This window comes from Lepisma saccharinum, chromosome 9 (genome assembly GCF_977018435.1).
Source record: "Lepisma saccharinum chromosome 9, izLepSacc3.1, whole genome shotgun sequence".
NCBI lineage: Eukaryota > Metazoa > Arthropoda > Insecta > Zygentoma > Lepismatidae > Lepisma > Lepisma saccharinum.
The window spans coordinates 491,155-504,721 of NC_139237.1; the positions used below are offsets into that span (position 1 = coordinate 491,155).

At 47.8% G+C, this 13,567-nt stretch overlaps 6 protein-coding genes and 1 non-coding gene across 7 annotated transcripts; 3 read left to right on the forward strand and 4 right to left on the reverse strand.

Moving 5' to 3' along the window:
- Positions 1-511: 511 nt before the first annotated feature.
- Positions 512-886, reverse strand: LOC145993004 (histone H2A-like). Its single transcript, XM_083129401.1, has one exon. The coding sequence runs from the start codon at positions 884-886 to the stop codon at positions 512-514; it is 375 nt and encodes a 124-aa protein (XP_082985527.1).
- A 2,097-nt stretch (positions 887-2,983) lies between these two features.
- On the forward strand, positions 2,984-3,355 carry LOC145993005 (histone H2B). The gene has a single exon (XM_083129402.1). It carries the CDS (start codon positions 2,984-2,986, stop codon positions 3,353-3,355), a length of 372 nt encoding a protein of 123 aa, XP_082985528.1.
- Positions 3,356-5,508: 2,153 nt separating this feature from the next.
- LOC145993013 (5S ribosomal RNA) lies at positions 5,509-5,627 on the reverse strand. The gene has a single exon (XR_014442225.1). It is a non-coding gene; the product is annotated as a 5S ribosomal RNA (ribosomal RNA).
- Positions 5,628-7,840: 2,213 nt separating this feature from the next.
- LOC145993006 (histone H3) lies at positions 7,841-8,251 on the reverse strand. Its single transcript, XM_083129403.1, has one exon. It carries the CDS (start codon positions 8,249-8,251, stop codon positions 7,841-7,843), a length of 411 nt encoding a protein of 136 aa, XP_082985529.1.
- Positions 8,252-8,494: 243 nt separating this feature from the next.
- Positions 8,495-8,806, forward strand: LOC145993007 (histone H4). Its single transcript, XM_083129404.1, has one exon. The coding sequence runs from the start codon at positions 8,495-8,497 to the stop codon at positions 8,804-8,806; it is 312 nt and encodes a 103-aa protein (XP_082985530.1).
- A 669-nt stretch (positions 8,807-9,475) lies between these two features.
- On the reverse strand, positions 9,476-9,850 carry LOC145993008 (histone H2A). The gene has a single exon (XM_083129405.1). The coding sequence runs from the start codon at positions 9,848-9,850 to the stop codon at positions 9,476-9,478; it is 375 nt and encodes a 124-aa protein (XP_082985531.1).
- Positions 9,851-12,082: 2,232 nt separating this feature from the next.
- LOC145992273 (histone H2B) lies at positions 12,083-12,454 on the forward strand. The gene has a single exon (XM_083128654.1). The coding sequence runs from the start codon at positions 12,083-12,085 to the stop codon at positions 12,452-12,454; it is 372 nt and encodes a 123-aa protein (XP_082984780.1).
- The last annotated feature ends 1,113 nt before the right edge of the window (positions 12,455-13,567 follow it).

Below are 13,567 nucleotides of genomic sequence, written 5' to 3' on the forward strand. Positions count from 1 at the left end.
ATGACATAAGAATGATTGAAATAATTGAGAATTCAACAAAAAATATTCACGCGAGGACTCTCAGCATTCGCTAGATGACTACCCACCCTTCGTTCGTCGTTTAGCAAAGCAAAAGAAATTTATGTGAAATTCAGATTGCTTCTGTCAAATTATAACATCAATTAATATAACTCAGGCGAACATATATATATATTTTTTATTATTATTATTTTCAGTGCAGCTTGACTCCACCGAAAACAAAACACACGTCATAATCTCTATGCTATCAAAATTTACAAGATGTATACGTACAGGTAAGCCACTATTCTCTGACATTATCGGAAATAGGCAAAAAACATTGAATCAACACAGGATTTGCATGCCAAGTTACATGGATTGTCAGTCCTGATTAGACTACAGACTTCAAACTTGAAAACTTAAAAAAATGGAGTAGACAATGACCCTTTCCTAAGGTAATTGGTGGCCCTTACAAGGGCCGATTTGCTAGAAGCTGAGGGGGTAGGGTGTCAGCTTAAGCTTTCTTCTCGGTTTTCTTGGGAAGAAGGATCGCCTGGATGTTGGGCAGCACGCCACCCTGGGCGATCGTGACCCCAGAAAGGAGCTTGTTCAACTCCTCGTCGTTTCTGATGGCCAACTGCAAGTGACGGGGGATGATCCTGGTCTTCTTGTTATCGCGAGCAGCATTGCCGGCCAACTCCAAGACTTCGGCTGCCAAATATTCCATGACGGCGGCCAGGTAAACCGGTGCACCGGCACCGACACGTTCGGCATAATTGCCCTTTCGCAAAAGTCGGTGGATTCTGCCGACGGGGAACTGAAGTCCGGCTCGGCTGGAGCGAGACTTGCTCTTTCCCTTCACTTTTCCTCCCTTTCCGCGTCCAGACATGATGATCTCTTGCTATCGATACAACGTGAAAACACAAATTTTTAAAAAAAAAAAAAAAAAGAAAGAAAGAAAAAAACCCCGCCCCCAAAGGAGCTCGCGGGGGTGAGTGGTGCCCGACCTAAGTCAACCGGCAACCATACCGAAAGGCGCAGACCTCGCCTGAAACACTAATGCACTCTCCAAGCACATTATAGCCTCATGTTCGGTCTTTTGCCTAGGTACAATCTTCCCTTCGGGATAGATCCAGTCCAGCCGGATTTCTCCCTCGGGGAAACCTCCATTCCATGCAGGCATGCACTAGTATGCAAATCTACCTACGTGGGACATCGAATACTTTAACTAAATCTGGTTTCAACCCTATGGAAAGAGGATTTTTACCAGACGGCGAAAATTAGACAGACAGAAAAAACTACAAGAGACAAAAAAGAGAAATAGAAGGGAAGCTCCCGAGGATAAAATTCTGCAAGCAGACAAAACCTCGGATGTCTTGGAATAACAGCTTCATCTAGATACTGGTGTGTGAAAAAAACCCACGTTGAAGGGGGGCTAAAAAACACACACCCTATTGGTTCCTATCCTTACGGGGAGGATGGAGTCGGGAATTTGGAAGGGCAGGTAGGTAAAGCCCGAAGGCTCTCTGCAAATCTGTGTGTTAGTTGGACCTACTCATTCCGACTTACAACCTTATTTGAAACAAACATCGAAAATGAATTTTGAATTAAAGCCGAAAAAAGCCGCATCGGAAGTTAACTGCCAAAGACGTCTGCGTGAAAGAGAGGAGAAGTCGTTGCTTGGGATGTCTGTCCGTTAGAGAGAACTCGTCTGTTTCTCCGGGCATTGTTACTTTTGCTTCAGATCGGGATTTAAGACAGCATTGGCTTTTCATTGCCTTAGGGGCGAGTGACTTCTCGTAGGACCAGTCCGACGGCCGAGGCCGGTCTGAAATCTGTCCCCTTGCGGGGTATCGGTAATAACCACACCCAGAGCTTACGTCATTGCAGTGTGGGTGACTGCTGCTACGGGGGAACCACCTTTGTGCCCATGTGCCTTCCTATACCCCTTAGGTCCATTTCCGAGTCGGGGTAATTATCACCGGCCTAGCCCTAAAACCGATGACACGAAAGAACACATGGTCCCCTACGCCCGAGGGCGCACAGCAGTCGGGGGGTGCTGCCGGGGGTCACTACTCCCCGACAGACTTTGGGTGGAAAGGCCCTTCTGAGGGCCACCAACCCGGTCGGTTTTGATCTGCCTTTGCTGTCCGCTGTCCTTTTCCTCCGCATCCGCTTCTTTGCCCAGGTCCACGCACTCCTTTCTCCCCCGGTTGAGTTTTCGTCTACCGGTTTTTCGAGATATCCCCCCCCCCTGAGAAGGAGGGGGAAAAACTCTATCGTCAGTTGCACTTGGTCCCGTTTTTTCTTTTTCCCTAAGGAACATCGGAGATTTCGGCTTTTTGGTCCTAAGAAGGGCCGTTTTGCCGTTGAGCGACGAGTGCTTTCAGCCCTAAGAAGGACATCCTGCACTTTCTGACAATTTCGATGGACAAATCGTTCTTTCGCTAAGTTTCTCTTCACTTTGGCAATCCTGAAAAGGAAATACCTCGGTATCAGAGAGTCGGAGATTTTTCGGGTACCAAGCTTGTTGCAACTGGGAAGCCGGCGACCGGCACTTTCCCCGAGGGAGATTGGAGCTTCAGAGCCCTCTCGTCCGGCAGGCGAACGAGAACGTACGTCCGGGGTACGTGTAATTTTGAATTGGGCTGTGCGCTTAGTTGTCACCGTTAGGATCCACGCACGCGCCCCCCCCCCTTCCCGCCAAAAAGTTAGACAATGGGGCCGCCGAAGTTCCACGATGCTTGACTGCCGCCGATTTCCGCCGACTGCTGCCTCCCATCCTGGAATCTCGGTGTTCTCGCTGCCTGCTGTCTGGTACTGGATTTTGCCAGCCAGTTTGGTGGTTTTGTTAAGTAGTATTGAATCGCCGCGAATGAGAGCGTCCGGGAGACACGTCTCGAAGCGCCATTGGTCCGTCTGATATCAACCGTCCTTTCTTAAAAACGAATCGACGGAGGTGGCGCCCATCGAGTCTGTCTGCAACATGCCGCCAAAGACAAGTGGAAAAGCCGCCAAAAAGGCCGGAAAGGCCCAGAAGAACATCTCCAAGGGAGACAAAAAGAAGAAGCGGAGGAGGAAGGAGAGCTACGCAATTTACATCTACAAGGTGTTGAAGCAAGTTCACCCTGACACCGGCATCTCCAGCAAGGCGATGAGCATCATGAACAGCTTCGTCAACGACATCTTCGAGCGCATTGCCGCCGAAGCTTCCAGGCTCGCTCATTACAACAAGCGATCGACCATCACCAGCAGGGAGATCCAGACGGCCGTTCGGCTGCTCCTCCCCGGTGAACTGGCCAAGCACGCCGTCAGTGAAGGCACCAAGGCCGTGACTAAGTACACCAGCTCAAAGTAAACTCAAGGAAATAATTACCTTGCCGAAAAAGGCCCTTTTTAGGGCCAAAAATTGAATCTTGGAATTGGACGAACTTGTCTACCACCCCTCCGAAACGTACACTTACATAACCTAACGATATCTCAGCCTGCAAGCGAGAAGATTTTTGACCTTACGTATATATAAAAAAAAAATGCTTTTAAGGTACGACCTTAACCAGCACGTAATTTACAAAAATAGGCTAAATTTCCAAATTTTTTAGTTTCTTTTGCTGAATAGGACTTTTAGAGTTACATTTGGACAAAATGCCACTGCAAAAAAATAACCTAAGACTTGGAACAATTATTGATTCGGCGCATTATTATTTTGGATGAACACATAAAATAAACTTGTATATTTAACAAAAATAACTTTCAGGTTTCTATTTCACAATTGTACGTTTGTTACTAGAGTATGGCAGTGAAAGGTACACACAGATTAATATCTGCATATACTCGGTTGGGTTACATTAGGTTAGGTTTTGTTAGGTCGTGATTTTATTTCATTTTTCGTGTTTTCCTTCATTTTACTTTCAAAATTACTTTCAGTTTTCTCCACGAGCAGGGAAAAAGGAAGAGTTTGGCAGTCACATTCATAATTTGCACTAAAAGGGCTCACTTAACTTCTATGAAAGGGTGAGAACTGGTACGCTCAACGAAGTGTGACATTTGGCGGGAACCGTTGCATTTGAAATCGGTTACTCCAAGAATTGATCTGAACGTTGTTTCCAGAGGGCGGCGGCATCGGGGGGGGGGGGGGTGGAACTTCAACTTACGATCCCGGAAGATTAGCATTTTTTTGTTCAGTTAGGGGTGGGGTTCGAACGCCTACATGCCTCCATTCGGTATCATTACATGCTGACTACACAACGAAAGTGTACGCGAATTTTTGAAGAGGAACCAAAGTTGTCTTACGCAAGGTCCTTTTTCCAGGAATTTGTCTCGCGTTCGTCTGAACCCAGATCCTCTGGGAGGTTAGGTTACGTTGACATGGCAAAAAAAAATGTTCATTCCATCCTATGCATTAATATTAGGGGTGTGCGGGATCCCGAAAAGTCGGGACCGGGGGGGGGATCCTGTCCCGATCCCGACTTCGGGAAATGACTTCCCGACTCCCGACCAGTCGAGAAATACCGAATGGTCATTTTATCGTTAATTCGTTTGCTGCAAAAAGTAACGGTTATGTAACGGTCTGCTGCCAAAAGTAACGATTTCGTAACCGTCTGCTGCCAAAAGTAACGGTTTTGTAACCGTTCCCTGCTAAAACTAACAGTTTCGTAACCGTTTACTGCCAAAAGTAACCGTTTCGTAACAGTTTACTGCCAAAAGTAACCGTTTTGTAACAGTTTACTGACAAAAGTAACCGTTTTGTAACAGTTTACTGACAAAAGTAACAGTTTCGTAACCGTTTGCTGCCAAAAGTAACCGTTCCGACCAGGACCTTCCCCACTTGCCTTCTGCTAAATTGTCCACTAGCGGGGACACTTTCACATCACTGCACTGATCGAGCATTCCCTTTCCGAAGGGAAAAGACGCGAGATTTGACATGCATCGGTTGAAACAGAACCTCGGTTTACGTGTCCTCGCCAACGAGTATGCGACATTTCCAATTCTTTATTCTGCGTGTGCACACCCCCCCCCCCCGCCCCGGTGCGTTTCGGGCGAAATTGCCAACGGATCAGGGTTGCCGGGCCGGGACTATCCCTTTAGCGAACGCCTCCTTCCACGGCGATGGCATTTTGCAAAAAAATAAAAACGCCCAAAAAAAACACACTCCCTGCAACCGCCGGCACGTATCCTCGCCGAAAACTACCAACGCCGGGCTCTTCGGGGAGCGACGCGGCGGATCCGCCGGGCAGGGGAGCGCTCGCTCCCCGCCGGGATTATGGCGGCCGCCGGTAATAAGAACGCACCCTGCAACCCCGCAAGCCCCAAAAAACAGAAGAAAGTCGCCTTCCCCGATATTCATATATACTAATATACATTCTTCACTTATATTATTATTATTATTTGATGACAGGTATATTGAAAAAAAAAAAAAAAAAAAAAAAAAGCGATTCTGCAAAAACTGTCGGTGATTGATTGGCTTCAATTCACAAATAAAAGGCCACTATGAACCTTGAAAAAGAAAAAGGATGCCAACAGCACCTGGTGTTCCCAGGCGGTCACCCATCCAAGTACTGACCAGGCCCGACGCTGCTTGACTTCGGTGATCGGACGAGAACCGGTATATTCAGCGTGGTATGGCCGTTGGCGAAAGATACTGCTTTCGGTAAGGTACATATAGTCCAACTTCTCGTTTTCGGGGAAATGTCTCGTCTCGTGGGCACTGCCAAGAACGTGTAGAAGAAACATAACAAATAATTATACATTTCATTGTAGTCATAGTGAGAAATGTGCTTTAACACCCTTCCAGAGATGTGTGAACATAAAAGCTACAAGATAGAGAAGAAGAAAATTTAGTGCAGTGAATAAAAGTGAATCTCATGACCAACCTTTTTGATTCCACACTATATACCCAGGACCTAACAACGAAAAAGTGATTGGGCTCGGTTAGTTCGTATGAACTTTCCAGCCTGATCATTACCAGTGCGTAGTTATATATATATATATATATATATATATATATATACTCTCCAGCCTAGCTATTTCCTATTTTTGTGCTATCTTCGGACAACTTCATCGAGTTCTCGAATACGCGCTATTCCCACAAACCAAAGTAGGCAACGGGCACCTCGACACAAACTATTACATTATTATTATTTATCGGCGGAGAGCAGGAAGGGCCGCGCTAACTTTCGGTGCAAATGGCTGCTTTCGAATCGAACCACAGTCCTCATGCGATAGATTTTCGCCTATAAACGAAATTAAAGGCTATACATTGGAAGTAGGCCAGCTTCGTTCAAACACAGGCGTGTGCGACACACGCTACTTCGGAGATTGGCTTGAGAGGCCTGTCGTATGCTCAAGGCACCTGATTCTCAGCAAGAGAATAGGGGAAGGATTGAACTTCCATCTCCTCCGTGCAACCGACGCACCTTCTACCTTTTCTCAGAGAAAACTAAGGAAATCACGGGCATATGGAGGTCGCGCGTACACCTACGGTGAGTTTGACACGAAGGAAGCGAGGAACGTGGAAGTCGTGGGGACGGACTGCGGCACTTCACGGCTACTTCAAAGTTTCCGGAACGTACCCAACAACGAGGGATGCTGGTGCTCTCTAGCTCAGCACTGAAAAAATTAATCTTGGAAAGAGGAGGAAACACACTTACCGTTGTGGCAACTACAAACTTCAGTTTGCTTCGGCCCGCCTGAGAGCTGCTCTCGCTCCGGTCCGCGCTCCGAGAGAAAAGGGGGTCGAAACCTCGGCGCGGGGATTCATTTTCGTTCCGAAAAGAGCGTAGATATGGCAGATACGGCATCAGCTCCCTCAGCCCCGACGGCGGCTTCGCCCAAGAAGTCCTCGAAGGCGAAAAAGCCGAGAACGGCTCCTTCCCATCCCAGGACATCCGAGATGGTGAACAACGCTATCAAGAACTTGAAGGAGCGCGGAGGCTCTTCCCTGCAGGCCATCAAGAAGTACATCACCCAGAACTACAAGGTCGACGCCGAGAAGCTCGCGCCCTTCATCAAGAAGTACCTGAGGAGCGCCGTGGCATCAGGTTCTTTGGTGCAAACCAAAGGAAAGGGTGCCTCCGGATCTTTCAAACTCAGCGCTTCGTCGCTGAAGGAGAAACCGGAAAGCGGGGCTGTTTCCAAGACCAAACGCTCGGCTCCCAAGGAGAAGAAACCGGCAAAGAAAGCTGCCCCGGCCAAGCGACCAAAGAAGACCGGCGAAAAGAAGAAGGCACCTGTTGCAAAGCCAAAGAAGTCTCCATCGAAAGTGAAAAAGGCAAAGACGCCCAAGAAACCAAAGGCGCCAAAGCCAAAGAAGGCTGCCAAGCCCAAGGCAGCAAAGAAGGCTGCACCAAAAAAGAAGTAAAATGGTTGAGCACGCAAGTGTTCCCCATAAAAAGGTCCTTCTGAGGACCATCAAAATTCTCCTGGAAGGAGCGAATTTGCACGATCACTCAATCTTATAACCTTTCCTTTCATCGGACACGGTGTCATCCTTTCCCTTCCATCCATGCATTTTCTTTTTTAAAAAAATGAAAGCAATACACTAGTCACATTATGTCGTCATAATTTGTTTGACTTCGTTTCCATCGATTCTATGAAATGAACTGCGAGTAAGATATTAGATTTAAAGATTTAGCGAGAGCTTTATTATTAAAACTGAATATTCATGAAATATCGCCCAATTGCTTCGGCATTATTATTTTAAATAACTTTTGGATAAACGCGAGGATAGGGATGGAATTGACAATAATAATAAAAAATAAAGAGAGATACGACCAAAACGTACTTTCCAAGTAGGATTTGTGGTCCTCAAAAGGACCGATTGTTTGCCAAGGGCAGCGGAATGCGCTTAAGCACGCTCTCCACGAATGCGGCGGGCGAGCTGGATGTCCTTTGGCATGATAGTGACACGCTTAGCGTGGATGGCACACAAGTTGGTATCTTCGAAGAGACCGACGAGGTAAGCCTCGCTGGCCTCCTGGAGAGCCATGACTGCGGAACTCTGGAAGCGCAAGTCGGTCTTGAAATCTTGAGCGATCTCGCGGACGAGACGCTGGAAAGGAAGCTTCCTGATGAGCAACTCGGTGCTCTTCTGGTAGCGACGGATTTCTCGAAGAGCCACGGTACCTGGCCTGTACCTATGGGGCTTCTTCACTCCTCCGGTGGCGGGAGCGCTCTTCCTAGCTGCCTTTGTGGCGAGCTGCTTCCTTGGGGCCTTGCCTCCGGTGGATTTTCGTGCAGTTTGCTTAGTCCGGGCCATTGTCGCGTGCTTGTCCTAAGCGTTTCCGTTTCAAACAATCGCGCCAACCAAAAATCATGCCTTTATATGCTTTGCCCTGAAAGGTGCCGTGCATGCTCCTGATTCGTGAAATCAAACCGAAAAGCGGATTTCCCATTGGCTCCCGCCATTCTGCCCCCCTCTGTCGAAGGCGTACAAAACTGAGCCGGCTCGCCGGGAAGGCTTCATTCTCATCTTTCGAATCCACGTACGTGCACTGCAGAAATGACAGGCAGAGGTAAAGGAGGAAAGGGACTCGGCAAAGGAGGTGCCAAGCGCCACCGTAAAGTTCTCCGAGACAACATCCAGGGTATCACCAAGCCCGCCATCCGCCGTCTTGCCCGGCGAGGAGGTGTGAAGCGAATCTCCGGTCTCATCTACGAAGAGACACGCGGCGTCCTCAAGGTGTTCTTGGAGAACGTTATCCGCGATGCCGTCACCTACACGGAGCACGCCAAGAGGAAAACCGTAACCGCCATGGACGTCGTGTACGCACTCAAACGTCAAGGCAGAACCTTGTACGGTTTCGGAGGTTAAGGGCTCTAGTTTGCCTGTCCTCCATCTTGAAAAATCGGCCCTTCTAAGGGCCACAAATCTTTTCTTTGAGGAAGGAAATGTCAGCTTTCAACTTTCCCCGAACCTTACCCCCTGATCCCAGCCTCGATTCGAACGATTTCTCTCGTCTCGAGTTCATAATGACATAAGAATGATTGAAATAATTGAGAATTCAACAAAAAATATTCACGCGAGGACTCTCAGCATTCGCTAGATGACTACCCACCCTTCGTTCGTCGTTTAGCAAAGCAAAAGAAATTTATGTGAAATTCAGATTGCTTCTGTCAAATTATAACATCAATTAATATAACTCAGGCGAACATATATATATATTTTTTATTATTATTATTTTCAGTGCAGCTTGACTCCACCGAAAACAAAACACACGTCATAATCTCTATGCTATCAAAATTTACAAGATGTATACGTACAGGTAAGCCACTATTCTCTGACATTATCGGAAATAGGCAAAAAACATTGAATCAACACAGGATTTGCATGCCAAGTTACATGGATTGTCAGTCCTGATTAGACTACAGACTTCAAACTTGAAAACTTAAAAAAATGGAGTAGACAATGACCCTTTCCTAAGGTAATTGGTGGCCCTTACAAGGGCCGATTTGCTAGAAGCTGAGGGGGTAGGGTGTCAGCTTAAGCTTTCTTCTCGGTTTTCTTGGGAAGAAGGACCGCCTGGATGTTGGGCAGCACGCCACCCTGGGCGATCGTGACCCCAGAAAGGAGCTTGTTCAACTCCTCGTCGTTTCTGATGGCCAACTGCAAGTGACGGGGGATGATCCTGGTCTTCTTGTTATCGCGAGCAGCATTGCCGGCCAACTCCAAGACTTCGGCTGCCAAATATTCCATGACGGCGGCCAGGTAAACCGGTGCACCGGCACCGACACGTTCGGCATAATTGCCCTTTCGCAAAAGTCGGTGGATTCTGCCGACGGGGAACTGAAGTCCGGCTCGGCTGGAGCGAGACTTGCTCTTTCCCTTCACTTTTCCTCCCTTTCCGCGTCCAGACATGATGATCTCTTGCTATCGATACAACGTGAAAACACAAATTTTTGCCAGCCAGTTTGGTGGTTTTGTTAAGTAGTATTGAATCGCCGCGAATGAGAGCGTCCGGGAGACACGTCTCGAAGCGCCATTGGTCCGTCTGATATCAACCGTCCTTTCTTAAAAACGAATCGACGGAGGTGGCGCCCATCGAGTCGACGCCGAGGGACTGGTGGCTCCGAGCGCCGGCGTTGGACATGCTCTCTATCTAAATTTGGGGAAGGACCTTTCGGCACAGCAGCAATGCATAGAGAACATGACTGAATCCAGTACCAGACAGCAGGCAGCGAGAACACCGAGATTCCAGGATGGGAGGCAGCAGTCGGCGGAAATCGGCGGCAGTCAAGCATCGTGGAACTTCGGCGGCCCCATTGTCTAACTTTTTGGCGGGAAGGGGGGGGGGGCGCGTGCGTGGATCCTAACGGTGACAACTAAGCGCACAGCCCAATTCAAAATTACACGTACCCCGGACGTACGTTCTCGTTCGCCTGCCGGACGAGAGGGCTCTGAAGCTCCAATCTCCCTCGGGGAAAGTGCCGGTCGCCGGCTTCCCAGTTGCAACAAGCTTGGTACCCGAAAAATCTCCGACTCTCTGATACCGAGGTATTTCCTTTTCAGGATTGCCAAAGTGAAGAGAAACTTAGCGAAAGAACGATTTGTCCATCGAAATTGTCAGAAAGTGCAGGATGTCCTTCTTAGGGCTGAAAGCACTCGTCGCTCAACGGCAAAACGGCCCTTCTTAGGACCAAAAGCCGAAATCTCCGATGTTCCTTAGGGAAAAAGAAAAAACGGGACCAAGTGCAACTGACGATAGAGTTTTTTCCCCCTCCTTCTCAGGGGGGGGGGATATCTCGAAAAACCGGTAGCCGAAAACTCAACCGGGGGAGAAAGGAGTGCGTGGACCTGGGCAAAGAAGCGGATGCGGAGGAAAAGGACAGCGGACAGCAAAGGCAGATCAAAACCGACCGGGTTGGTGGCCCTCAGAAGGGCCTTTCCACCCAAAGTCTGTCGGGGAGTGGTGACCCCCGGCAGCACCCCCCGACTGCTGTGCGCTCTCGGGCGTAGGGGACCATGTGTTCTTTCGTGTCATCGGTTTTAGGGCTAGGCCGGTGATAATTACCCCGACTCGGAAATGGACCTAAGGGGTATAGGAAGGCACATGGGCACAAAGGTGGTTCCCCCGTAGCAGCAGTCACCCACACTGCAATGACGTAAGCTCTGGGTGTGGTTATTACCGATACCCCGCAAGGGGACAGATTTCAGACCGGCCTCGGCCGTCGGACTGGTCCTACGAGAAGTCACTCGCCCCTAAGGCAATGAAAAGCCAATGCTGTCTTAAATCCCGATCTGAAGCAAAAGTAACAATGCCCGGAGAAACAGACGAGTTCTCTCTAACGGACAGACATCCCAAGCAACGACTTCTCCTCTCTTTCACGCAGACGTCTTTGGCAGTTAACTTCCGATGCGGCTTTTTTCGGCTTTAATTCAAAATTCATTTTCGATGTTTGTTTCAAATAAGGTTGTAAGTCGGAATGAGTAGGTCCAACTAACACACAGATTTGCAGAGAGCCTTCGGGCTTTACCTACCTGCCCTTCCAAATTCCCGACTCCATCCTCCCCGTAAGGATAGGAACCAATAGGGTGTGTGTTTTTTAGCCCCCCTTCAACGTGGGTTTTTTTTCACACACCAGTATCTAGATGAAGCTGTTATTCCAAGACATCCGAGGTTTTGTCTGCTTGCAGAATTTTATCCTCGGGAGCTTCCCTTCTATTTCTCTTTTTGTCTCTTGTAGTTTTTTCTGTCTGTCTAATTTTCGCCGTCTGGTAAAAATCCTCTTTCCATAGGGTTGAAACCAGATTTAGTTAAAGTATTCGATGTCCCACGTAGGTAGAGTTGCATACTAGTGCATGCCTGCATGGAATGGAGGTTTCCCCGAGGGAGAAATCCGGCTGGACTGGATCTATCCCGAAGGGAAGATTGTACCTAGGCAAAAGACCGAACATGAGGCTATAATGTGCTTGGAGAGTGCATTAGTGCTTCAGGCGAGGTCTGCGCCTTTCGGTATGGTTGCCGGTTGACTTAGGTCGGGCACCACTCACCCCCGCGAGCTCCTTTGGGGGCGGGGTTTTTTTCTTTCTTTCTTTTTTTTTTTTTTTTTTTTTTTTTTTTTTTTGGCGCCCATCGAGTCTGTCTGCAACATGCCGCCAAAGACAAGTGGAAAAGCCGCCAAAAAGGCCGGAAAGGCCCAGAAGAACATCTCCAAGGGAGACAAAAAGAAGAAGCGGAGGAGGAAGGAGAGCTACGCAATTTACATCTACAAGGTGTTGAAGCAAGTTCACCCTGACACCGGCATCTCCAGCAAGGCGATGAGCATCATGAACAGCTTCGTCAACGACATCTTCGAGCGCATTGCCGCCGAAGCTTCCAGGCTCGCTCATTACAACAAGCGATCGACCATCACCAGCAGGGAGATCCAGACGGCCGTTCGGCTGCTCCTCCCCGGTGAACTGGCCAAGCACGCCGTCAGTGAAGGCACCAAGGCCGTGACTAAGTACACCAGCTCAAAGTAAACTCAAGGAAATAATTACCTTGCCGAAAAAGGCCCTTTTTAGGGCCAAAAATTGAATCTTGGAATTGGACGAACTTGTCTACCACCCCTCCGAAACGTACACTTACATAACCTAATGATATCTCAGCCTGCAAGCGAGAAGATTTTTGACCTTACGTATATATAAAAAAAAAATGCTTTTAAGGTACGACCTTAACCAGCACGTAATTTACAAAAATAGGCTAAATTTCCAAATTTTTTAGTTTCTTTTGCTGAATAGGACTTTTAGAGTTACATTTGGACAAAATGCCACTGCAAAAAAATAACCTAAGACTTGGAACAATTATTGATTCGGCGCATTATTATTTTGGATGAACACATAAAATAAACTTGTATATTTAACAAAAATAACTTTCAGGTTTCTATTTCACAATTGTACGTTTGTTACTAGAGTATGGCAGTGAAAGGTACACACAGATTAATATCTGCATATACTCGGTTGGGTTACATTAGGTTAGGTTTTGTTAGGTCGTGATTTTATTTCATTTTTCGTGTTTTCCTTCATTTTACTTTCAAAATTACTTTCAGTTTTCTCCACGAGCAGGGAAAAAGGAAGAGTTTGGCAGTCACATTCATAATTTGCACTAAAAGGGCTCACTTAACTTCTATGAAAGGGTGAGAACTGGTACGCTCAACGAAGTGTGACATTTGGCGGGAACCGTTGCATTTGAAATCGGTTACTCCAAGAATTGATCTGAACGTTGTTTCCAGAGGGCGGCGGCATCGGGGGGGGGGGGGTGGAACTTCAACTTACGATCCCGGAAGATTAGCATTTTTTTGTTCAGTTAGGGGTGGGGTTCGAACGCCTACATGCCTCCATTCGGTATCATTACATGCTGACTACACAACGAAAGTGTACGCGAATTTTTGAAGAGGAACCAAAGTTGTCTTACGCAAGGTCCTTTTTCCAGGAATTTGTCTCGCGTTCGTCTGAACCCAGATCCTCTGGGAGGTTAGGTTACGTTGACATGGCAAAAAAAAATGTTCATTCCATCCTATGCATTAATATTAGGGGTGTGCGGGATCCCGAAAAGTCGGGACCGGGGGGGGGATCCTGTCCCGATCCCGACTTCGG